The sequence below is a fragment of the Hoplias malabaricus genome, chromosome 3 (assembly GCF_029633855.1).
Source record: "Hoplias malabaricus isolate fHopMal1 chromosome 3, fHopMal1.hap1, whole genome shotgun sequence".
NCBI classification, from domain to species: Eukaryota; Metazoa; Chordata; class Actinopteri; order Characiformes; family Erythrinidae; genus Hoplias; species Hoplias malabaricus.
The window spans coordinates 40,240,847-40,265,710 of NC_089802.1; the positions used below are offsets into that span (position 1 = coordinate 40,240,847).

The 24,864-nt window shown below is 42.4% G+C and overlaps 1 protein-coding gene across 1 annotated transcript in view; it reads right to left on the reverse strand.

Moving 5' to 3' along the window:
- LOC136691343 (contactin-4) overlaps positions 1-24,864 on the reverse strand; it is a 182,433-nt gene that overhangs the window by 27,090 nt on the left and 130,479 nt on the right. Inside the window, exons 11-16 of the mRNA XM_066663872.1 lie at positions 24,564-24,714; positions 17,527-17,654; positions 13,519-13,691; positions 9,820-9,937; positions 6,641-6,799; positions 1,232-1,381 (exon numbers count right to left, since the gene is read on the reverse strand). Coding sequence (XP_066519969.1) covers positions 1,232-1,381; positions 6,641-6,799; positions 9,820-9,937; positions 13,519-13,691; positions 17,527-17,654; positions 24,564-24,714 — 879 coding nt within the window. The remainder of the gene's footprint in view (positions 1-1,231; positions 1,382-6,640; positions 6,800-9,819; positions 9,938-13,518; positions 13,692-17,526; positions 17,655-24,563; positions 24,715-24,864) is intronic.

Genomic DNA, 24,864 nt, shown 5'->3' on the forward strand with positions numbered 1-24,864 from the left:
GGTTTTTAATAACTCTATAGTTCCACGTTAATATCTCAATGGTTGTGTTTAATAACTCTGTAGTTCCACCTTAATATCTCAATAGGTGTTTTTTTTTTTTTTTTTTTTTTTTATAACACTATAGTTCCATCTTAATATCTTAATAGTTGGATTTTAATAACTCTGTAGTTCCACATTAATATCTCAATAGTTGTTTTTAATAACTCTGTATTTCCACATTAATATCGCAATAGTTGTTTTTTAATAACTCTGTAGTTCCACATTAATATCTCAATAGTTGTGTTTAATAACTCTGTAGTTCCACCTTAATATCTCAATAGTTGTTTTTTTAATAACACTATAGTTCCATCTTAATATCTCAATAGTTGTTTTTAATAACTCTGTAGTTCCACATTAATATCTCAATAGTTGTTTTTTTAATAACTCTGTAGTTCCACATTAATATCTCAATAGTTGTTTTTTTTAATAACTCTGTAGTTCCACATTAATATCTCAATAGTTGTTTTTTAATAACACTCTAGTTCCACATTAATATCTCAATAGTTGTTTTTTAATAACACTGTAGTTCCACATTAATATCTCAATAGTTGTTTTTTAATAACACTCTAGTTCCACATTAATATCTCAATAGTTGTTTTTTAATAACACTGTAGCTCCACATTAACATCTCAATGGTTGTTTTTTTAATAACTCTGTAGTTCCACATTAATATCTCAATAGTTGTTTTTTAATAACACTGTAGTTCCACATTAATATCTCAATGGTTGTTTTTAATAACTCTGTAGTTCCACCTTAATATCTCAATTGTTGTTTTTTTAATAACACTGTAGTTCCACATTAACATCTCAATGGTTGTTTTTTTAATAACACTGTAGTTCCACATTAACATCTCAATAGTTGTTTTTTAATAACTCTGTAGTTCCACATTAATATTGCAATAGTTGTTTTTTAATAACACTGCAGTTCCACATTAATATCTCAATAGTTGGTTTTTAATAACTATATAGTTCCACCTTAATATCTCAATAGTTGTTTTTTAATAACACTGCAGTTCCACCTTATTATCTAAGTAGTTATTCTTTAATAACTATGTGGTTCCACCTTAACATCACTGTCATTGTAAACCGAGGCCCGATGGCGAGATGATGGTCTCTGAATCGTGAAACCCTCTTCAGTGGGATTACAGAAGTGGTGTGGTGTAGCCCCAGGTTAAAGGGGCCCTGAGTCATACCTGCTGGCCGAGTGCGGACGGGCTGGGACGGGCCGCTGGGTTCCCCCACCCCAACAGCGTTCACCGCCACCACCCTAAACTCATACTCCACCCAGGGGGTGAGGCCCACCGCTGTCGCCCGCGTCATCTGTCCAGGCACAGAATCAGGAACTAGGATTAAAGAAATTAGGAGTGGAGACACACATAAATGCCCATCTACACGCACTCAGACGGAGAGACACAGTCATTTAATTAAACGTAGCTTCTCAGAGGGTCCGAGGTCCCAAAGCAGACCCTCAAATCATCCTGAGACTAGCATTGTTGTTTTATATTAACTCACTCCAAAGGCACACAATATACAGAACTGAGAAAGGACTGTACAGCAGTGTTTACATTTCTCTAAATATGAAGCAGGAAAGTAAAATAGTCTCTTCAATATTGCACTTTCATTGAAATATCAGCAACACTTTACTGTAGGTCATCTTTCACAAGACTTATGGTGATATCATTGTGACGGCTGGTGTGTGGGCAGAGCCCAGTGCAGGGGGCGGGGCCCTGTGTGCATTGACAAACAGGGTTACAAAAACAGGATTCAGAAAAAGACAAAACTAATCAAAATGGTTCTGAAGGTAGCACTGCTTCAGATGAAGAAGGAATGTAAGAGGTTACTGACCTAAAGGCAGAGAGGAAGCTGATTGGTTGGCAGGCTGTAAAACTGTAAACCTCCATCTAGACCCCTGTGTTTGTCTGCAATGACCAAAATTGACTTTGGAAGGAATGTGTGTATGTGTGTTTGATAATTTGTTGTTGCTGTACAGCCTCTGAGGCAGATTTTGAATAAGTACACTTTTCTGCCTTGAGTTATGACTGCTGCCTCTGAGGAAGCTGCATAATCTTATAGAGTAATGTTCTGGTTCCTCAGAGGCAGCGACCATGTGCTATACCACTTTGTCTTAGCCTCTGCCTCAGAGGCAGCAGAGAATTAGGGTAAAACATTCTGCAGCTTCCTCAGAGGCAGCGAGTTACATTATTCTCTTTTCAGGTAAAACAATATACTGAGACTTATGCAGCAAAAAATAAATAAATAATAACAACAATATTAAATATTAATATTATAATATAAAAAATATTAATTATATATAAAATGAAAATTATTGCACACATACCTCTTCCAAAGTTATTTCTGTTGGTCAGAGCAGACAAACCACAACAGTCTACGCGGAGCTTTACTGAATTATAATGTGGTATTTGAAAGTCTCCACCTAATGCACACTAACCAATCACATTCATCCCTGTCTATTGGCGATTTACCAATTACAGTCCTTCTTCCTCCAAAGCCGTGCTGCCTTCAGAACCTTTTTGAGCTGTTCTTGGCTGAGTTTGGGTCTGAACCCCTACCCTCAGTCAATAAGGTCATAAGCACTTCCAATGTGCCGCATATTTCTGAGTGAGAGCAGGGGCAGATTTGTCCATGAAGCTGGTGACAGGGGAAAAGGCAGGAAACAGCAAAGAAGGGGGACTCCAAAGGATACATTTCTAACTGGAAGGAGAACCAAAATTAATCAGCTGTTTTCTTTAAGATATTTATTTTCTCTCTAATTTTTAAATTAATTTTCTGGTTGATTCTTGTCCTCTTTCCTCTGGTTTCCATTCCCTATTCTCTGATTTTCATCTCTCTCAATTCCTGTTCTCTGTTCTATCATTTTATTCTCTACTCTCTTTTCCTTTCTGCTATTTTTCTAATTTGTTTAATCTTTTATTTTCCCCATTTTGTTTTTCTGATCTTTATTGCTTTCTTTTCTTTTTGCGGCTGGTTTCCTTTTCTGTTGCTTTCTATTTGTGTCCTCTTTTTTGTTTAGTGTTTTCTGTTCTCTTTTTGTTTCCTTTGTTTTCCTTTATTTTGTTTTTATTCAATTTCCTATTGTATTCTATGAAGTTTTACTGTTTTCTGAGTGTGTCTCCAGCATCTCAATAGCCATTTCCAGCTGAACATAGTTTGTACCATCACCCCAGAGCATCCTGGGAGTTGAAGTTCTTAATAGAGGCTGCCCTAGAGGACAGCGACCCTGTAGAGTCACGTAGCCTTATGGGTGACCACTTACAGTACAGTGTTATCTAACCTCTATAAACAAGGGGCTTTTCCACTGCACGTCAAAAACAAAAACCGACCAGAAGTGAGGCAAATGAAACTCCACTTTAGTCGGGGAATGAAACTCTAGCTCTGTGTTCACTCTCAGAGGCGTTTAGTCGCTCATGGTGCCCTACACTTGTCTCTGTTGGAGCATGTTTAACGCCCCTCAGCCCAACGCTCGTGGATGTTTAAAGCCTGGGGAGCTCTGACAGTGCATCAGTGATTGGCTGAGTAAACTGTTGGAACAAATAATTGTGTTTTGCTGCATCTCTGCATCACAACTCATTTGTATGAGGTAGAGATATTGTGATCTTGCTTCATCACTTGTTGCTGTCACTGTGTCTCTCGCTGCCTGTCACCAAACTTCATAAGAAAAGGCTGGCTGTGTGTCATTTTGTCGCCTTGTGGTGAAAACAGAAGGTAAAGCATATAATTCAACAAAACATCACAGTATATACTTCACACACTATACATTTGTGTAGTAGCTTGTCTTAATTAAACAATACTTATACTCTCATATTTTAAACACGTATAGGATGTATAAAATATACATCCATCCATCCATCCATCCATCCATTATCTGTAACCGCTTATCCAATTTAGGGTCGCGGGGGGTCCAGAGCCTACCTGGAATCATCGGGCGCAAGGCGGGAATACACCCTGGAGGGGACGCCAGTCCTTCACAGGGCAACACAGACACACACACATTCACACCTACGGACACTTTCGAGTCGCCAATCCACCTGCAACGTGTGTTTTTGGACTGTGGGAGGAAACCGGAGCACCCGGAGGAAACCCACGCGGACACGGGGAGAACACACCAACTCCTCACAGACAGTCACCCGGAGCGGGAATCGAACCCACAACCTCCAGGTTCCTGGAGCTGTGTATAAAATATACAGTATAATGTAAATCTTTAACAATAACTACCTCTTTTGAGAATGTAAACAAGAGGGAAATCTTTGTTTGGATGCTTTGTAGCATAGTGTGTGTATATCTGTGTGTGTGTGTGTGTGTGTGTGTGTTACTGTGGTAGTGGTGGTGTGGGTTGGGGGTGGGTGGTTAGGGCAAGAGGAGCATTTCCCCCATTAAATACTCAAGCCAACAAAGTTTCATTATGAATGGTTTCCATTTTTTCAGCCTTGACCGATCTCCACACCACCAGGGGGCAGCATAATGGTGCCAAGTGACAGCCATCCCTACAGCTTCTCTCTCAGCTTTCAAACAAGTTGCTGCTATAAAAATCTGAGGACTAACACTGGACACTAAAAAGGCTGTGATTGGAGAAGAGGATGATCAAACCATGAGAAAGGAAGCTGGGATTGATTTATATGTGGGACAGGAACAAGCAGAGAAATGTTAACTCAGCAACAGTGCCTCACACCGGATAAGGAAATGGGATCTGACATTTAGACACCTGCACTTCTCTTTCTTTTATATTCACAACAGCATTGGGATTTCACAGCTATTTACTGGATTCATCTCCTTGTGAAGAGCTCTGTGTGCACTGGCCTCTCTCAGCTGGGAGAGGTCAACTCCAAAAGAGTCGATTCTATGACTCGGAAATGTCTGTGAATCGAGGGTTGATGTTAAAGTGAGTAAATGACGTTTAGTATGGGCTCATGATTGCTCTGTCTGTAGCTGTGGTTCTGTCATGGCTTAAATAAAGCCGAGTCGAGGAGACGATTCTCTCGATTCCAGCAGCAGGGGTCGAGAGTCTGAGTCATCTCCAGAAATCGAGAGTCGTATTCACTAAGTGAAAGTCACGAGTCATAACTGTAGCATCAGCAATAGAACTACATGCAGTTCAGGACATTATGGAGAGCGGGTTGTTTCCAGAATTGATTATATTTACAGTGAATGACTGTAGAGAGATTAAGAAAAATAGTTAATTATTGTATTATTAACTATGTATGTGATTTTAATTGCTTTATTTTATTTTCATTTGAATTCATTTGATTTTATTGCCATTTTATTTTATTAATGTATATTATTTACCCACATATAATGTTTACTGAAATGTCTCCAGTGTCACACATGACGGCATATTGTATAATCCACGACAGACTGGGGTTTGATTTACACCTAGGAACACCATGATAACAGTAAGAGTCCTTGGGCAAGACTCCTAAGGCTATATTGGTTATATGATTAACATGTAAGCTGCTCTGAAAAAAATGATATTTATAAATGTAATGCACATTTTGAACAAACAGGAACTCCACAAAATCCAGTCATCAGTAATGGACCCATGACCAGGGACCAGTGGAAAAAGCATAGCTCCTTGTTTTTGTATTTGGTGCAGTGGAAAAAACCCACAGGGACCACCCTCTTCAATCTGTGTTGACTCAGCCATCAAGGGCTCCACAGTCCAACAGCACACACACCTCATTCAGCTCAGCATTTAATGACCAGGTCGACTTTAGAAGTCTCCCAACTGTGCTGGCCACCACACAACAGTGGTCAGTAGAAAATGACCAGAGATGGACAGGGTGGAATGGGGCTGATAAACTGTGAAGCAACAGATGGGCCACAGTCTCTAATTACAGTGATCAGCCATAACATTAAAATTACCTTCTTGTTTCTACACTCACTGCCTATTCTCTCAGCTCCACTGACCACACAAGAGCACTTTGTAGTTCTACAATTAGAGCGTAGTCCATCTGTTGTTCTGCATAATGCATTTATCTCATTTCCCCCTGTTCCTCAACTCTCAGGACCCCCACAGAGCAGGTGTGATGTGGATCATTCTCAGCGCTGCAGTGACACTGACGTGGCGGTGGTGTGTTAGTGTGTGTTGTGCTGGTGTAGAGTGGATCAGACACAGCAGTGTTGCTGGAGTTTTTAAACCCCTCAGTGTCTGGACTGAGAACAGTCCACTTTACATCTACAAGGTGGACCAACAAGGGGGTAGTGTCTCATGGAGTGGACAGAGAGTGGACACAGGGTTTAAAAACTCCAGCAGCACTGCTGTGTCTGATCCACTCTACACCAGCACAACACACACTAACACACCACTACCACGTCAGTGTCACTGCAGCGCTGAGAATGATCCACGACCACATCACACTTCACACTGAGCATTGAAGATGAGAGGAAATTGGGGAAAATAAAGTATAGGAGGCAACAAATGGACTAAAGTAAAAAAAAAAAAAAATATATATATATATATATATATAGCGTTCCTGTATGGTCAGTGGATTTAACAGTGAGTGCAAAAACAAGGAGGTGTTCATAATGTTATGTTTGATGGGTGTATCTTCCACACATAATTCCATATTCAGCTGAGGGGTCCGTACCTGTGTGGATGGCCTGCCAGCCGATGGAGAAGGCTGTTTGGGCCTGAATGATGTAGAGGGTGATAGGGCTATAGTTGTCAGAACCAGAGGTCCATGAGATGAGAGCCGTCCGGTCAGTAACTTCCTTCACCATCACACCCTCTGGAGCAGCAGGGGGCCCTATAAACAAACACAGAGAGCAAACAGTGACATAGACAAACCAGACAGAACCAAACACTCCCTCCAGAGCAACAGGGCACCCTATAAACAATACTCAGACAAAACAGTGACCTAAACAAAAACCAAAAAAACTAAACTAGAAACAAACAAAGAGATAAAAAAAAAAAAAAAAAAACAAGCAAAACAAAACACTGCATTTAGAGCAGCAGGGGGCCCTATAAACAAATACAGACAAAAATGACCTAAACAAACTCAATCAAACAAAATAAACAAACAGAGAGAGAGAGAGAGAGAGAGAGAGAACAGTTACTTCAACAAAACAACACAAAACACACACTCCAGAGCAGCAGGGGGCCCTATAAATGGGGAGAGAACAGGTACAATGGCAGGAGCCTCTTCTAGATTGGTCCTGCAAAAAACAGAAATAAACCCCCACTGTGTCTCATCACAGGGAGAAGGTCACAGAGGTCATGGATAGTCTCCCATAAAAACCCCATCCACAAAAGGCTCAGGAGTGTTTAATTATTCACGGCCGGAACGCCGGACCCTCCGCACGTGGTGATGGACACACAAAGGTCCAAGGAATTAATGCATCGATTGCAGGCGAGTCATTATTTCAGCGGACGGACTCAGTGATAAAACAGAAATGGCACAAAGACGCAGAGAGAGAGGGGGCATTTAAATTTATCATTTAACACATTCTGAGGCTCGAGCGGAATTCTAAGTACACGCTCCACTTTTTGAGGTTAATACATTTTCGAGGACAGCAAGAAGTCACTAATTATTATTACAGTTATTAGTTATTACTATACAAGGCTATAATTGATGTTATTTAAAGTCATTGATTCATATCTGAAGATCTGATTGTGGCTTTACAAATGTAAGGGATTCTGGAAGTTAATTTCATAGTCACTGTATTGTTAGGGTTATATGTGTTCTCATCACCACAAAACGCTGATTTAAACAAAACCAAACAAACAAAAACGTCCCTGTGGAGGGGCAAGAAGACCTTTAAAGAAATACACAGGAAAAACACAAACAAACAGTGGCTTAAATAAAACAACAAAGAGTTTACCACTCCCTCCACAGCAGCAGGGGGCCCTATAAACAAATACAGAAATAAAACACCTACCTAAACAACAAACAAAACATTTCCTCTGGAGCAGCAGGTCGTAAAAAATACAGAGACCAACAAAAAACTAAACAAAACACACCCACTAGAGCAGCCGGAGGCCCTAAAAAAGAAATGCACAGACAAAACAGTGACTTAAACAAAACTAAACAAGACAAAACACCCCATCTGGAGCTGCAGAGGCCCTATAAACAAACAGAGAGAAAACAGTGACTTAAACAAAACCACAAAGAGCAGTAGGTTCTAAACAAACACAGAGCAATTAAACAAGTAACAAAAACAGTAATTAAACAAAACACACCGTCCAGAGCAGCAAGGGTCATATAAAGAAATACACAGACAAAACCGTGACTTAAACAAAGATAAACACAACAAAACAACCCCTCTGGAGCAGCAGGAGGTTCTATAAACAATAAAAGAACTTACCGTGACTAAACAAAACCAAAATAAATAAACATGCCACAACACTTCTCATCATCTCCATCTCTGTATAGAGCTTCTGGAAGAACATGGTATCAGTGGGTTAGCATCAGACACTGTGTGGTGGGAACAAGATACATTAGATATCCTCAGTTTCCAAATGTTTAACAACGTCATTAATGGTAAAGGTGATATAATGCAGTGAGAAACTCGCCTCTGTCCCAACATTTGTTGCTGTGTTGCAATCACTCATTTCAAATGTGTCTATATTTACAGAACACAACCAAGTTGGTCAGTGACAGCACTGAACATCTTCATGTTGTAATTTTGTCGTTAAACAAAGCTTCAAGAGAATCTAGTTTGTACCTCATTTTATAAAATGTCTCAACTTTTCAAGAAACAGGGTTTGAATCTGGTGCTCACTACATAGTATGTGGTACTCACTTGATGGGGCTAGTGGACCACCTAAGTACGTAGTGCTCACTATAGTGCTGGGTGATGAGTGCAATAGTTGATTTACTGAACGTTTTACCTCAGTGACAATTAATGTACAATTGAACAAGGGTTGTACTGTAAATATGCTCAAGCATTAAAGCTTGAGCATAAAAGCATTTGTTTCTTGTATCTCTAGGAGCTTGTCTCGTTTTGTTGAGCTGAGCTCTGTTCAGATTTGGTGTGTCATTGTGTTCGGTGTGAAACAGACTGGTGGGATTAATTTGGGTCACTGAAACTGTCTTTTGTCAGTGTTCACATTTGACTTCATTATGTTCAGTGTCATTTTCACTAAAGTCAAAACCTGTCCAAACCACAGACACAGCATTTTTCATTGGTGTGAGCTGCTTGAGTCTCTCTGTCTGGTTCCATGTGACAGACTGGATGAATCAGAATCAGGTGTAGTGTGGCTCAAAGGGACAATAGATGAACACACAGTGGTGGACGTATAAACAAAACAAAATCAGGATGAACAGAATTAAAGGAAAATCGATATTGGTAAGATTACGTTGATTAAAAATCCTGTCTGAATGTGGTTTTCGACTGTATAGTGTCTGGTGCTCACTTGGACACTGGTGCGGTTGGTGCCAAGCTATGAGAACTCAAGTATCTAGTATCTGGTGCTCACTTGAAAGTATAAAGTACTCACCATATGGTTATCTTATCCATGTGCAACAATATGGGCCATGGCCTAAGGGTTAATGGGGCCTCTTACTCACTTTAATTTTGGACCATAGCCATACTCTGTTTTATTTAATTGAAGATTTCAAAGTTGAACGGATTTCACAAACCCTACTTAGACTCCAGACTTTTATTCTGTTATTATATTTTAAAAAGTTATAATATGAAAATGTATGAACATCCTAATTTCTTGGGGCCAAGTGTTGCCCCACAGGTTAGAGAAGTAGGCTTTTTAATTTCTAATGTAATCAACACAGAAAGGATTTATTCAGAATCCTGCAGTAGTGTCCCTTACCTCTGACGACCAGGTCTGCAGCCGCTGAGACGCTGTCCACCGCAGTGTGCACCATGCACACGTACTTCCCTGAGTGCTTCAGCTGGACGTTTCGGACCATGAGGTCGCCGGACGATCCCTGCTGATAAACACAAGAGCTGCATTACATCAGCGGCAAGGTGTCGCTGAGGTTAATGCAGCTTTCACAAAGTGAGACGAATGTGCTCCAGCGGACCATGAGGGAACGGTCGCCGCTGTACAAACTGCGCTTTGATCAGCTCTGAAGACCAGCGCTGTGTCCCATCACACTCTGCTCTGAGCAGGAGGTCAGAACAATACCAGCGCATTATGATCATCACTGCTTCACAATAACAAAGCCTGGACTCTCACAGGAACTCCACTAAATAGCCACAGGAGCAGAAATGTGACCAAAGAGTTCGGACATAACTGATGGACTGTGTTCTTTTTTAACAACTCACACTCACAGAGGGGGTCCAGCATGGACAAGAACCATGCCTCAAGAGCTTCATGAAATGGTTGTCATGGTCCAGCAGGTCCATGAGTCTAACTCACACTGGGAGTGACGCACCAAAGTGGCCAGATATCATTCATTCTTAACAGGAACTGAAGGTGGCAACAATGCAAATATTGGCAATGTAAAATGGACGGCACTGATGACATAAAAAGTGAGATGTGCTGATTACCAATGGGAATCGAGCACAGTACTGTGTCTTCTCTCCACTACTTCAGAATGGAACATTAAATCTGGGACTTGGATCCATGTTCTAAACTGGGATTTTAAAATGGCCAGCTGGCCTGACGCTACACCATGGCTCGTCAAGTTCATTAGCAATTGCAGCTGTAGTGTCAGACCTGGCCATTTTAAATTCCTGGCCTGGACCCTGGATCCAAATCCGGATTTGAAGACTTCTGCGTCAGTGAAGCTGCAACCAAAGATCATTTTGAGTTCAGAAAGGCACTTTATAAGTTAATAAGCTATAAGTTATATAGCTTTATAACTCAAAAATGCCTCGAGGCTTCAGTGTGCTCCACATATTATTACAAACCACAGATCATACAGTTTCTAAACATTGCGCTTTCAGTGTGGTGAAGCCTCTGGGAGTAATCCAGTCTGAGATTTCATCTAAAAAAACAAGGCGCTCCTTCAAAAACGCATGGTTTGTTCTGCTGTTTTAACTAATTTCTTTGCTCAAACACATGAACAACTGTGTTTACTTTCAGTTTCAGTTTCATACCAATATGAATATCAAGAAAAATAAGTCCATCTGATGCTACTCATTAATTTTGTCAGAGTAATATGCCATGTAAAAAATTATCATTAATAATGCTTAGCGTTTAACTAATAGACACCCCAGACTAACAATGTGTGCAGAGATATCAGGCGATAGAATATGTTTTGAAGGCTGTACCTTGAGAAATATGTAAAAAAAAAATAAAAAAAAAATAAATAAAAAAAACAGGCACTTTTTTAGGCTGTTTTTAAACCTCAAGTGATTACATATTTGAGTAGCCGAGGGTCTTTAGAAAACAACATATGGCACATAATTACTGTTTAAACGAACCTGAAAAAGGCCCTGACAAAAATAAATGAAAAGCAAAAACCAAAGTAGCTAGGGTTCTAGGAGAACATCACCTCCTGGAGTTCACAATGTCAGCAGAAATGTTTGGCGGGTAAAGGATTGTTGTCCTCCACTGGGATGCTTGAGCAGCTGGTAAACAAGATGAAGGAGGAGTCATCCTGATGCTATGGTTAATGTGCTCTGTTCTTCATTAACTAGTCCAGGTGTTTGCCCTTAGCTGTGATTGCCCTTCTACTGTTCGGACACTGCTGTATGTATCGTTCATACGTAAATATTTGGCTTTGTGTTCGTCTGTTCCAGGTTATAAGACGTTATCTTTTAACCTGTAAGAGGGTGGCCATAGGTCCTCTTTTTCACAGACGTGCCCACTTTTTGTGCGGTTGGGATTTGTAAATAACAAAAAATGTCTCCTGTCTGCAGTTCCCATTCTTTGTTTTTTTGTGTTGATTTCTCTTCATGTCCCACCTTGTCGCACTCCAACTTTGGTCGGTCATGTACATGCTTTTCACACAAACATTGGTCAAACGGCATCTCGGTCACTACCCTCCGCTCCACGGCAAAAACCAAAAGACAGCAGCAGCAGCGAGTCCATGAAAAGAAACAGTGTTATGTAAAAGGTTTAAAAGCTGAACTATTTTTCATTAGTTTTTATCATTGATCAAGTCAAAATGCTGAATGGAAAGGAATAAGGTTATTAAAGGCTTTTGTTAGTTGTCTTGCTAAGGAGTAGCTCTTTATGTATTAAAGTTCAAAAAGTGTGCTGTTTAGAAAATCAAAACAGGGTCTCCCTATGTTTACAGTTAGTGAGGGAGGTAAAGTAGTGCATTGTCTTTGTTTTCCTGGTTCTTTTTGTCGGTGTAGGTTTGTGTACCTGGGTCCAGGGTCATTTCTGAAGCTCTGATTCTGACTCTGTTGCTTAGCCATTGAAATCGTTCAGTCCAGTCAACACATATGTTCTTGTTATGACTTTTATTCCCCTAGACAGGGTCAAAACAGGATAATGGTCTAGGGTTGTTCAGACCAGGTTGTTTCTTTAGCTCCTGCGAAAGACAGTGGTAATGCAACAGCAAATAAAACACTACAGACCTTAACCACTGTTCCTGTTTTGTTTGGTGACCATTTACACAAAGACTTTGCCTCAGGTAAGATCCATAAAGAAGTGTTTTGATGTGTTTGATGTTGGAGATCTTCCAGTGATCTGCACAGAGTCCTGATCTCAACCATCTGAAGCCCTCTGTGAGAAACTGGAACCCTGATCCCTGACCTTTTTGCGATCGGCCTGAATCTAGATGTTCCTTTTCGTGTTTCATGTTTTGGTTTTGATCCAATCAGGATGAAGCAGCTGAGGGCTGGATGTTTACCGTCTGATTCAGAACCGCTTGTCAAGAGCATTACTCTGGAAATAAGGAAACCGCTCTGTGAAGGAGGCAGACAGTGGAGGTGGAGCCCCCTCCTGCACACTGGGATTTTTTTTTTTCTCTCAGCTTCTCTGCATGGAGTAAATCCTGTAATCAGACAGATTTGTGCTCCATAGCTCTCCAGCAGCCAGGTGCTCTTGTTCTACACATCCCCCACCGCTCCAAAAAAAGCAGCTAAAAGAGAGCATGGAGAGGCTCAGCGCTTTAGTGCCTCACACAAGCGCTTTGGAGAAAGAAATGTGCGTAGGCATGAGAATGAGTTACTACTCTACAGCACTTCAAAACTCATCAGAACAGAGGAACCGTCACAGCGTCTCTCCTCTAGGGGGCATGGTCTTGAACTCGATTTCCTGACTCCGCCCACTCATTTAGCACACACCTGCAGTTACTACAGGACTCAGTGATTGGTTGTGAAGGCTCTGACAGGTTCTCAATAGCAAGGAAATGAAGAATGAGCTTGTGTTCAATGGAAGATTTCACATCCATTCATTCATTTGTTGTAACCACATGCAGTTCAGGGTCATGTTGGGTCCAGACCCTGGAATCATTGGACACAAGGCAGAAACACCCCCTGGACTGAGCACCTGTCTGTTACAGGGTGTCTCTCACACACACACACCTGTGGAAAATTTCACCCTAAAAGTGTAACGCTACCCCTCACATATTTACCCCACCATGCCTCCTTCCTAACAGAAACGTACCCCTCCGATCATCTCAAAGTGGTCGTGCCTGCTGAAGTCCACCATCTTCCCATTGAAGAACCACTTGAAGGTGGGGTCCACACTGGAGTCCCGGGACACCTCACAAGGCAGGACGATGCTCTCGCCCACTGTGGCGTCCATGCTCAGTGGAGGGACTGTAATCTTCGTCGGTTCTGTTTATGAAGAAAACAGGAGGAATACATCATGTTTATCAACAAAAAAGTAGTAAACAAATCATCAAACTCATAAGCATAATTCTATTTATTTTCTAAAATGTGCAAATAAGAGTTGAAATACCAAACTGAATAAACCAGTTTATGCTCCACAGAGCGGGTCCCCCAGATGAGGGCAGCCATGGTTATAATAAGCTAAATACAGAATTGCTAACACCTCTAAGTAATTAAGTTTCAGTATAATGAGAGTTCCATAATGTAAAGAAGAATCAGAACACCGGATACACGTTCATGTGTTCAACACAATAAGACTAAACCCCTAAAACTGGGGAAAAAAGCAGTGAAATCAGAGAACTAATGACCAACAGTGAAACCAAGAGCAGAGAAATGAAAACTGGGTAAAAACGAGGAAATGAGAGCAGAGAAATAAGACAGTAAAACTGAGCAAACACTAACACTGCAAGTGGGAGAAAGCAAGAGTGGAGAAATAAGAAAAAAAAACAATAAATAACAACAGTAGAATTATAAGATAACTGAGCAGAATATGAGTGGAGAAAATAAGAGCAGGGAAATGAGAAAAAAAAGTGAAAATGATGGCCAAAAATGATGGCCGTTCTGAACAGGGCTGTTTAGACGGGGGAGAACGCTGCTGTGGGGGTTGATCCTTGTGGGTCACAGGCGTTTCAGTAAGCCCCAGAGCTGTGTTCCACTGTGGAGAAGGGGGGATATGATGGGGGGTTTGATTTGGGGTTGTTTATTGGGGTGTTATTAGTGAGTATATTCTCCAGGGGCATCGTGGTCCGGTCAGTGTCAGCCACATGATCGGGATTAGATCTGAACTGCACTGAGCCAAAACTCTAAGTGGGTTTAATCATCATGAACTCCACCTCCCTGGCTCTGCTTCAGCTCCACTCTGTTCTGGCTCCACCTTAACTCCTCCCAGGCTCCATTACACTTGTCTGTTTAATCTGTACATTGCCCCTTCATTAGCTCTGTGTGCAGCTTTATTTTGTGTGTGTTTTTGGCCCAGCTCCTCCTTTCCCAGACTGGCTCCAGAACCTGGACCGTGGAATAGATTTACAACCAGAAATACATGTATATCTAACATAAGTATTATAATGTTTCATTCATTTTGTATGTACTACTGCTACTACTACTACTACTATTACTACTACTACTAATAATAATAATAATAATAATAACAATAATAATTATAATAACTACAATCATTATTCTATTCTGAGAACTCTAGAGCCTTTCTGTTAGAGCTGTGAACTTGAGATCAATCGGTCACCAGTGTGACTCCATGAATCGCCAGTGAGAATGAGGCAGGGAGAGTGAAGGAATGACCCCTCCTTCAACATCCACAGAGATGTTGCCTTTGAGCAAGTCCCCTACTGTTCTCCAGGCTCTGCTATGACTCTCTTCATCTAAAATCATAACATACAATAACAATTCTAAACAATATACCTTAATATTTTCTTATATAATGCATGATGCAATTACAGTATATTATCAGAGAATTAAAGATGTTCTAGTTATGTAGCTTAATATGAAGTATATTATTACATTATATTACATATTACATATATTATAATCTATAGTAATACTGCTTCTGTATCAACACTTTATATCTGAGGATATATTCTCAGATTTTTATTATTATTATTATTATTATTATTTGTTATGAGGAAAAAGCCCTGCAGAAGACTGTGATGAATTTGTTCTGTTCTTGGGGATAATATTGTATCCAAAAGTGCATGTGAACTTTGGTTAAGACAATTAACAGATGGGGATTTCAATGTTAGTGGACGGTGAATGTAACAACTGCCATTTTTTATATCACACAACAGTTACTATATAATGACAAATGAACCAGAGATTGTTTGAATTCTGAACTAAAACTGCTTAAAAAACAAATGCGAACACCTAATAATTATACTGTATAATGAACCATAGTGTGTAGTGTCCAAATGTTTCACCAATCATAACTCAATAAAACATTTAATTAAATATTTAGCTTAGATTATTTTTGTGAGATTAAATCTCTTCAGGGCAGCACAGTGGTGCAGAAGTTAGTGTCTCTGTCACAGCTCCAGGGTCCTGGAGGTTGTGGGTTCGATTCCTGCTCCGGGTGACTGTCTGTGAGGAGTGTGGTGTGTTCTCCCTGTGTCTGTGTGGATTTCCTCTGGGTGACTGTCTGTGAGGAGTGTGGTGTGTTCTCCCTGTGTCTGCGTGGGTTTCCTCCGGGTGACTGTCTGTGAGGAGTGTGGTGTGTTCTCCCTGTATCTGCGTGGGTTTCCTCTGGGTGACTGTCTGTGAGGAGTGTTGTGTGTTCTCCCTGTGTCTGCGTGGGTTTCCTCTGGGTGACTGTCTCTGAGGAGTGTTGTGTGTTCTCCCTGTGTCTGCGTGTGTTTCCTCCGGGTGACTGTCTGTGAGGAGTGTGGTGTGTTCTCCCTGTATCTGCGTGGGTTTCCTCCGGGTGACTGTCTGTGAGGAGTGTGGTGTGTTCTCCCTGTATCTGCGTGGGTTTCCTACGGGTGACTGTCTGTGAGGAGTGTGGTGTGTTCTCCCTGTATCTGCATGGGTTTCCTCCGGGTGACTGTCTGTGAGGACTGTGGTGTGTTCTCCCTGTATCTGCGTGGGTTTCCTCTGGGTGACTGTCTCTGAGGAGTGTTGTGTGTTCTCCCTGTGTCTGCGTGGGTTTCCTCCGGGTGACTGTCTGTGAAGAGTGTGGTGTGTTCTCCCTGTGTCTGCGTGGGTTTCCTCCGGGTGACTGTCTGTGAGGAGTGTGGTGTGTTCTCCCTGTATCTGCGTGGGTTTCCTCTGGGTGACTGTCTCTGAGGAGTGTTGTGTGATCTCCCTGTGTCTGCGTGGGTTTCCTCCGGGTGAATGTCTGTGAAGAGTGTGGTGTGTTCTCCCTGTGTCTGCGTGGGTTTCCTCCGGATGCTCCGGTTTCCTCCCACAGTCCAAAAACCACACGTTGGTAGGTGGATTGGCGACTCAAAAAGTGTCCGTAGGTGTGACTGTGTGTTTGTGTGTTGCCCTGTGAAGGACTGGCGCCCCCTCCAGGGTGTATTTCCGCCTTGCGCCCAATGATTCCAGGTAGGCTCTGGACCCACCACGACCCTGAACTGGTTAAGGGTTGTAGATAATGGATGGATGGATGGATGGATAAACCTCTTCTAAAAGCTGTTTAAAATGTTTTTTTTTTTCTTCCTTTCAAACGTCTTTTTCTACCCAAACTATAAAAGGCATCCTACAGGGTCTGATCGTACAGCCCGCCGTTTCACGTCTCTTTCTGTTGAGCTGACGTCAAACAGCGACCAACACGTGCGGTGTCCGTCTGAAATGGAACTGATGTTGAGGAGTAATGTTTTATTGATACAGCCAGGCGACCTGCATAATTCAGCTCAGAGCAGCTCCATATCTGACAAGAAAAGGGAAGCGGAGAAGGAAAAACATGCATATGTAAAAAGCACAGTTTATTACGGAGGCGAAACAGAAGGGAAAAAAAGTGCCGCTGCAGCAGGTTTTTTAATTAAGCGTTCGGCACCGGACCAGGGCGAGAGCGGGAGAAAAATCTGCCCCCAATTCCACAGACGACAGAAAACCTCAAGTCTGACCCATAACTCACCGCTGACAAAACCCCGCTGAGTTATACCTCTGTCAAACGCGGGCCGGGACATAAAACAACTCTATATTTCATTATCAATTTCATGCTTGGGTTCGCCGTATTTCTCCTGCGCTTCTCCGTGTCCAGGTCTGAGGAGTCTGCTCTGGACAGGAAGGCTGTTTGTTTGTTATTATTTTTGTGCGGTTTGTGAAACCGTACCTTTGACCACCAGAGTCCCAGAGCTGCTGGACGTCCCGAAAGGGTTTCGGGCGACGCAGGTGTATCTGCCTGCATCCGATTCGCTCACGTTAGTGATCCGCAATGTCCCGTCCTCAAGGACGCTCCATCTGTGGAAGGACACAGGGACAAATCCAAGGTCACTGTAGATGGTGAAGTCAAAGTAATGCAGCTTTAGTCACAGTTTTTTCACAGTTTGAGGCACTGATGTTGTTTATTTGAATAAGAAAAACAACAATAAACAACAACAAAAACAAACAGACTGTATTTTATGAGTTGTTTATCGAAAATAATGGAAAAATTGGCATATTTCAATTTGAGTCTTGTAGAGGATGTGTACGTACCCCATCTCCAGATAATTTGGGACATTGTACAGAACCTTATATTTAAACCTAATAGAACATTTTAAATGTTCAAACTGAGAAAGTTTGTTTTATTAGAAAATATTTGCCTATTTTTAATTTGATGCAAGAAGCACATTCCAAAATATTTCAAACATAAACATTTACTGTGTTGCAAACCTCCTCTTAACAACACTATGTAAGCATTTGGGAACTGAAGAGACCAATTTTCTGATTCTTGCTTGTAGGATTGCAGCTGCTCAGCTGCTCAATGTCTCTTTTACAGTGTTTGTTTTATAATGGGATAATTATTTTCAGCGTGTGACAGATCTAGGCTATTTTAGCTCCTGGAATGTTTTACTAAGGAACCATGCTGTTGTAAGTCATGCAGAATGTGGACTGTCCTTGTTTTTATGAAATAAATCAGGCCTTCCCTGAAAAAAAATAAATAAATAAATACATTGTATGGATGGTATCATGTAACTCCAAAACCTGTTTATATCATTTAGCATTAACGGTGTCTTCACAGTTGTGTAAGTCACCCATGTCCTGTGCCCTGTGTATGGTCCCTCTCCTCTTTAGCAGAATGTACAATTTCTCAAAACAATTGTAAAGTTTGATTTGTCAGATCACACACACTTTTCCCCATTCACCTCAGTCCATGTTAAATGAGCTCAGGCCCAGAGAAGACGACTGTGTTTCTGGATCCTGTTTGTTTATGGCTTCCTCTTTGTACTCTGTTCACAGACTGAGTAATTCTGTTTTTAATTCTGAGGGCCTGAAGACCACAGTCAGATGATACTGGTTTTAGGCCTTGCCCGTTTCATAAAGATATTTCAACAGATTATTTCAGTCTTTTAATGATATTATGTTCTGAAGATGATGAATTCCTAAGTTTTTTACTATTTAAATTGAGAAACATTATTCTTGAACATTTTCACTATTTTCCTGTGCAGTCTTTTACAGAGCGGTGAACCCTTCCTCATCTTTACTTCTGAAAGCCTCTCTGAGATGCTCTTTTTAAACCCAGTCATGTCACTCATCTGTCTCTAAAATAAAACCCAATACATTCATATTGTATTTGTACATTCAATTAAATATAGGGTTTAAATTATTGGCACATCATTGCCTTTTGTTTTTATTTACATTTTGCTCTGCGCCCCAACGTTTCAGGAAATGGGCTTGTGTTTCCTTTTGTTTGCGAGTGTCCAAACTTTTACAAACAGCTGCATCTCAAGCCTTTCGAACTGGATCTGTGTAGCTACTGTGCCTCAAGGACTGCTCCTCCCCCTCCTGGATGATCAGCTGCTACTACCGAGCGAGTCAGAGCAGTGAGTGAGGTGTTAGACTGAGTGTACAGCAGAATAAAGCTCCTCTGGGAGATCTCAGCATGTCCACTGACACATACAGTGGTCCTCTGATGGAGGATTTGAAGCTGTCTCTTTAATGATGCAAGGCGTCTGAAACTCCAGGCCTTATTACAGCCGCCCTCCGCTCGCTAACGACCAGCTTACAACAGCCTAACTCGCTTTAACATGTCTCTGGAGCGGGGGAGAAAAACATGTTTTCTTTTCACGAGGGCTCACTTCGCAGAAGAGGATGCGAATCCTTCTCGTTCTGAGAGAGAATTTGTCCCACTTCGCCTTGTACTCATCCCACTGCAGGGAACAGTCAGGTACTGGCAGCTTTGAAGATCAAGTATGTTCAGGAATACAGGGAGTGCAGGAGACACCAGAACAGACCCAGAGATTCAGGAAAGGACATGTCACGTCATCAATCCAAGTTCTTCAACAATAGGCTCATCAGTAGTGTCTTATTGCAGCCCCCTAGTGGCCGTTATAGCAGTGGAGAAGAGGCTGACATTTGTATAATCAAATAAAACACTGCTATTACCTCATACCAATATAAAAACCTGCAAAAACACCAGGTGGGAAATATAAACCTGTAAGGTTTAACATGTTGTGTGTTTGAATATCCCTCTCGTGAGCGCCATTGTGAAACTCGTGAGCACAGAGAGAGGAATTGTGTGCGCACTGATCATAACTGTCTTACCCTTTCGATTTTACCCTTGAGTTTCCCTCGTGCACCAAACACCTTCCCTCAGGCTCCTTCTGTGTCTGACAGAATTTTTACGTGCTCATGTTCAAGAGTTTGGGGGAGGGGCCAAGGCCGTTCCTCTCACTGAATGCTATTGGCTGATGTATACTGGTTCTGTGACTTCCCACCTCAGACTACATATGGCCTCTACTTTTGACATTGATGTGACTGTATCACTGATGTAAGTGTATCTTCAAAGGACACAGGACACTGTCGTCTCAGTTTCGGAGATATTGTGACTCTGTGTTGAGCTGCTAGTGAGCAATGCAGCCTAAAAGAGAAAGGATGAAAACCTCCAGCTGTGAAATCCCCTTGTACCACTCTTGCTCTATTCTGCCTATTACAGGTTTGTGAAGCATCACAAAAAGTTTGCAGCTGTAATTTTAAGGTAAAAATTTCACAAAGTGTTCTTTTTAACTTAACCCTAAACCTAAAATGAAAACTAAATTTACCCCAACCCTAAATCTAACCCTGACCCTAACTCTATACTTAACTCTAAACTAAACTCTAACCATAAACTTTCACCTAAAGCGTACCTTAACTGTAAACAAAATGAATATGTAATTTTAGGAGATATTGTTGTATCCATAACCTTTTTATGAGTGCCCCCTAGTGCCCAGAAATCCTCTGTGTGACCTTGAAACATTTTCATTACACCACAATTTTGTTATCACTTATTTTAACAGATACATTCCATAGCTTCAACATAGTGTCACTTTTAGTTTTAGAGTGATCCGTCATCTGAAAATGTCCAGCCAGGTCAGACACTGTCCACTGATAAAAGCCTGGAGCTGGGCGTCTGGCACAGCACAGCTGTCTTTAATATTCATCAGCTCCTGGAGGCATTGATGAACAGGGTCAGGTGTGCCAGATTAGAGCTGGGACAGAGTTCTGCAGGAGTCTGGAACCCCTGGGCTACAGGAATTATGCACCACAGCAGTCTCTGGCTCTGGAGATATGAGGCAGGTGTTCCTAATAAAGTGACCATTGAGTGTACAGCTGTCTTGAAAATCAGATCCAACAAGTTCAGACATGCACCAATCTGCCACAGCATTAAACTGTCCATCACTGTCCGTTCTTTCAACTCTACTGACCACACAGGAGCAATTTGTAGGTATTCCGTAGTCCAACTGTTGCTCTGCATACTTTTTTAGACGCCTTTCACCCAGTTCTTCAATTTTCAGGACCCTTACAGGACCACCAATTACCTACAGTCTCTGACTTTACATCTACAAGGTGAACCAATGAGGTACACAGTGTTTTTACACTCCAGCAGCACTGCTGTATCTGATCCACTAGTACCAGCATCACACACACTAACAAACCACTAATACGTCAGTGTCACTGCACCGCTGAGAATGAGCCGCCACCACATCACACCTGTCCCTCCAAATACTGTGACTCCTCCCGCTTCTACTCTACTCTATAGAAGACTCTGCACAACTTTTAAACTTCAAGTGACAGCTAGGGCACTGATATTATGTTTAAACATAGATAAACCTTGTTAATATGTTATTAGCATAATATATTATTATTACACACTTATTGCAAATGAGTTTATTGCTACTAATATATATGTAATTGGTTTATGCACCACATCTCTTGAAACAGTTGAGAAAGAACAGTTTTGTGGTTCTAGAACACTCCTCGAGGTTTCTAATTACTGAGAATAAAAAGGGAGAGACAGAGAGAGAGAGAGACACACACACACACACACACACACAGAAAAAGAGAGAGAAGGAGAGGGAGAAGCAGGTAACAAACTAACACACTGGACATAAATAAATGATGCTAAAAAACCTGGGGCTTGTGTGACCTTCTCCTTCAGCCGAATCAAACCGGAGAGCGGTGGGCCTGCGAGGCGAGAAATCAAACCGTCTCCGAGCGTCTCTTTAAAATAAATATGTATTTACTACGGCTCGGAGAGCAGGCGCTGGGCTCTGATTTATCGACAGAAATATCAAACACCAAATGACGGAGGCGCACCCACCATATGACCTGCGGGGCAATGAGCTGAAAAACAAATGGGGTGGGGGAAAAGAGGTAAAAAAAAAACAAAACAAAAACCAAAATAACCAACAACTCTCTGCGTACAGGGAGCAAACTTCTGGCCATCTGTATTCTCGTCAAGCCGTCACTGCGGCGCTGTAATCATTTTCCTATCACCGCTCCACACGAGCGCCCCGTTGGAATATGATAACTAATCGATTCTTCTCCTCGCACAGTTTTGGTGCCCATCCGGAGCCTTACGGAAAGACTGTGGAAATGTGGCGAGGGAGCATTGATTGGGATTCGGACTCCACAGCGGGGGCTGGTAAAGGGAAACTAGCAGCACACACCAGAGTCATACATTCACTTTAATAACCTCCTTGTTTTATCAGCCCCACTGACCACACAGGAGCACTTTGTAGCTCTACAATTACAGACTGGAGTCCAGCTGTTGCTCTGCATACTGGGTTACCCCCCTTTCCCCCTTTTCTTCAGTACTCAGGACCCCCACAGAGCAGGTACAATGTGGTCGAGGATCATTCTCTCTGACGTGGTGGTGGTGTGTTAGTGTGTGTTGTGCTGGTGTAGAGTGGATCAGACACAGCAGTGCTGCTGGAGTTTTTAAACCCTGTGTCCACTCTCTGTCCACTCTGTGAGACACCCCTCCCTCGTTGGTCCACCTTGTAGATGTAAAGTCAGAGGTAGTAGCTCATCTGTCTGCACAGTGTGTGTCGGTCGTCCCTCAGTCCTTCATCAGTGACACAGGACGCTGCCGGCTGGATGTTTTTGGTCGGTGGACTATTCTCCATAGAGAATCTTCATTCAGAAATGGTGTGGTTCAGAAGTATAGGAAATGGCTGGGGTAGAAGACTGGGGTTTAGTTCCCAGCTCAGGCAGCAGCACTACACTACCTCAGTCCTTGGGCAAGACTCCAAACTCTGAATCCTCCAACATCTGTAATGTGATTAAATGTGTGAGTCACCATGGATATCAACATCTGCCAAGTGTCATAACTGTAAACGAGCCAGCGTAATCCCTGAGCAGGAAACTGGCCAATAGTGATGTCATTAATCCTGATAAGGAGAGCTATGACCACACTGACCTCAACTAATGCTGCGGTCAGGACTGAGTCTGTCACCGTTACAGAGACAACAGGGTCTGTTAGGGTCTCATATCTGCTCTCTCTCTCTGTCATCACTCTGTTTCTCCCAGTGCTGCAGTGTGAGTGAGTGAGTGGTCTCTGTTTGTGTGTGTGTGTGTGTGTGTGTGTGTGAATCTTTCCTCTCTCGTCCAGATGGAGCACCGCCGCCGTCTCTTCATCCTCCGTCCATTTACTGTGGATCATCTCTTCTGCTGCCACCTGTTCTGACACGGCCACGGGAGACTGCACTCACCCCTCACTCGCCCTTGGCTCACCCCTTGCTCCGCCACTCCCCCTTGTCCCCTCGTGCCAGCAGCAGCGCCGGCAGAGAATTCATTAACGTGGCACTAAGCAAGCAGTCTTGTGTGAAAACGCCATCAGGAGGAAAAAAGAGGGAGATAAAACCTATGATGCTGCTCTCAAACGCACGGCATCTGTGCCTGGACGCGCTGGACGATAAACACACTGTGTTCCCTTCGCCGGCAACTCCATCTTAATCACAATCCCACACGGTTCTGAGTGGGGGTGGGGTGCACTATGAGGAAGACAGCGGGGGATAAGCGCTGGGGTGGGGTTGGGTTATCAGACAATTAATAACAATGCCACTGACATTGGTGACTTTAAAGGAGCAGTCTTCTGACGGGCAGTTCAGGGTGGAAGTACACGGCCACTAAAGGTCCTAAAGTTTGGTCTGATGAGGGAACTCTTATCTGCAACAATTTAATGGACACAGTGTTTACACCAGGGGCAGCGTTGGCCTCTGGGTTAGAGAAGTGGGTCTGGAACCGAGAGGACACTGGTGTGCTCCTGAAGAAAGTTTCCCTTCCCTTTACAACCACGGCTGTGTGTGTGTGTGTGTGTGTGTGTGTGTGTGTGTGTGTGTGTGTGTGTGAGAGAGAGAGAGAGAGAGAGAGAGAGAGAGAGAGAGAGAGAGAGAGAGAGAGGGAGAGCACACCAGAAATATATAACCTTTGACCATCTATAGCACATTCTCCATCAATCTGAAGAACCCCTTCATGATGCAAATAAGCCTTTAATCATGCCAAATGTTCTTCAAGAGTTCTTCATAGAACCATTTCTTTAAATAAAGAACCCTTGTAGAACCATCACTGTTAAGTGTGTATCAAAATTGAATAGAAGTCCATGTAAAGTCCCCACAATTCCCAAAAACAAAGTACACATTTTTTTTACTCAGTGCTATGACACTAAAAGCACATTCCACATTGTAGAGTGTCGCCATTTATCACTGAGCCACATTAGCATCACAGCTCCTGTGCAAACCTAAAGAAGCACACCACAGACACCAGGTGAATCGAGGTGAACTAATGACGCCGACTTTATCCGGAAGTGTTTCCTCTAAGGAGCTGATGCAGAAGACTCTGTAGCCTTCGGGACCTGGGGAAAAGTGTGTTATTGTGGCTCCTCTGAGTGATTGGAGACTTGACCCCTACCTCTCACTGTTTTTCAGCAGCTCGCCCCCTTTCCTCCAGGAGAATGAGGCCCTGGGGGAGGCGTGAGGCCGGCACTCGATGATGACCTCACCTCCTCGCTGGACCAGAGTGGACTTCTTCACGGGACTCTTGGAGAAGTCAGGAGGAGAGGCTGCGGGAGACAGAGATGATGTCTGTGCTGGTGGTGACAATTGATATAGGACATTATTTGAGTTAATCTAAACTACATTCTGTGATTAATCATGATTGATCTCATGTGGAAGAGTAGTGCTGCCTTTTGGGAGGGACAAAAAAACAAATG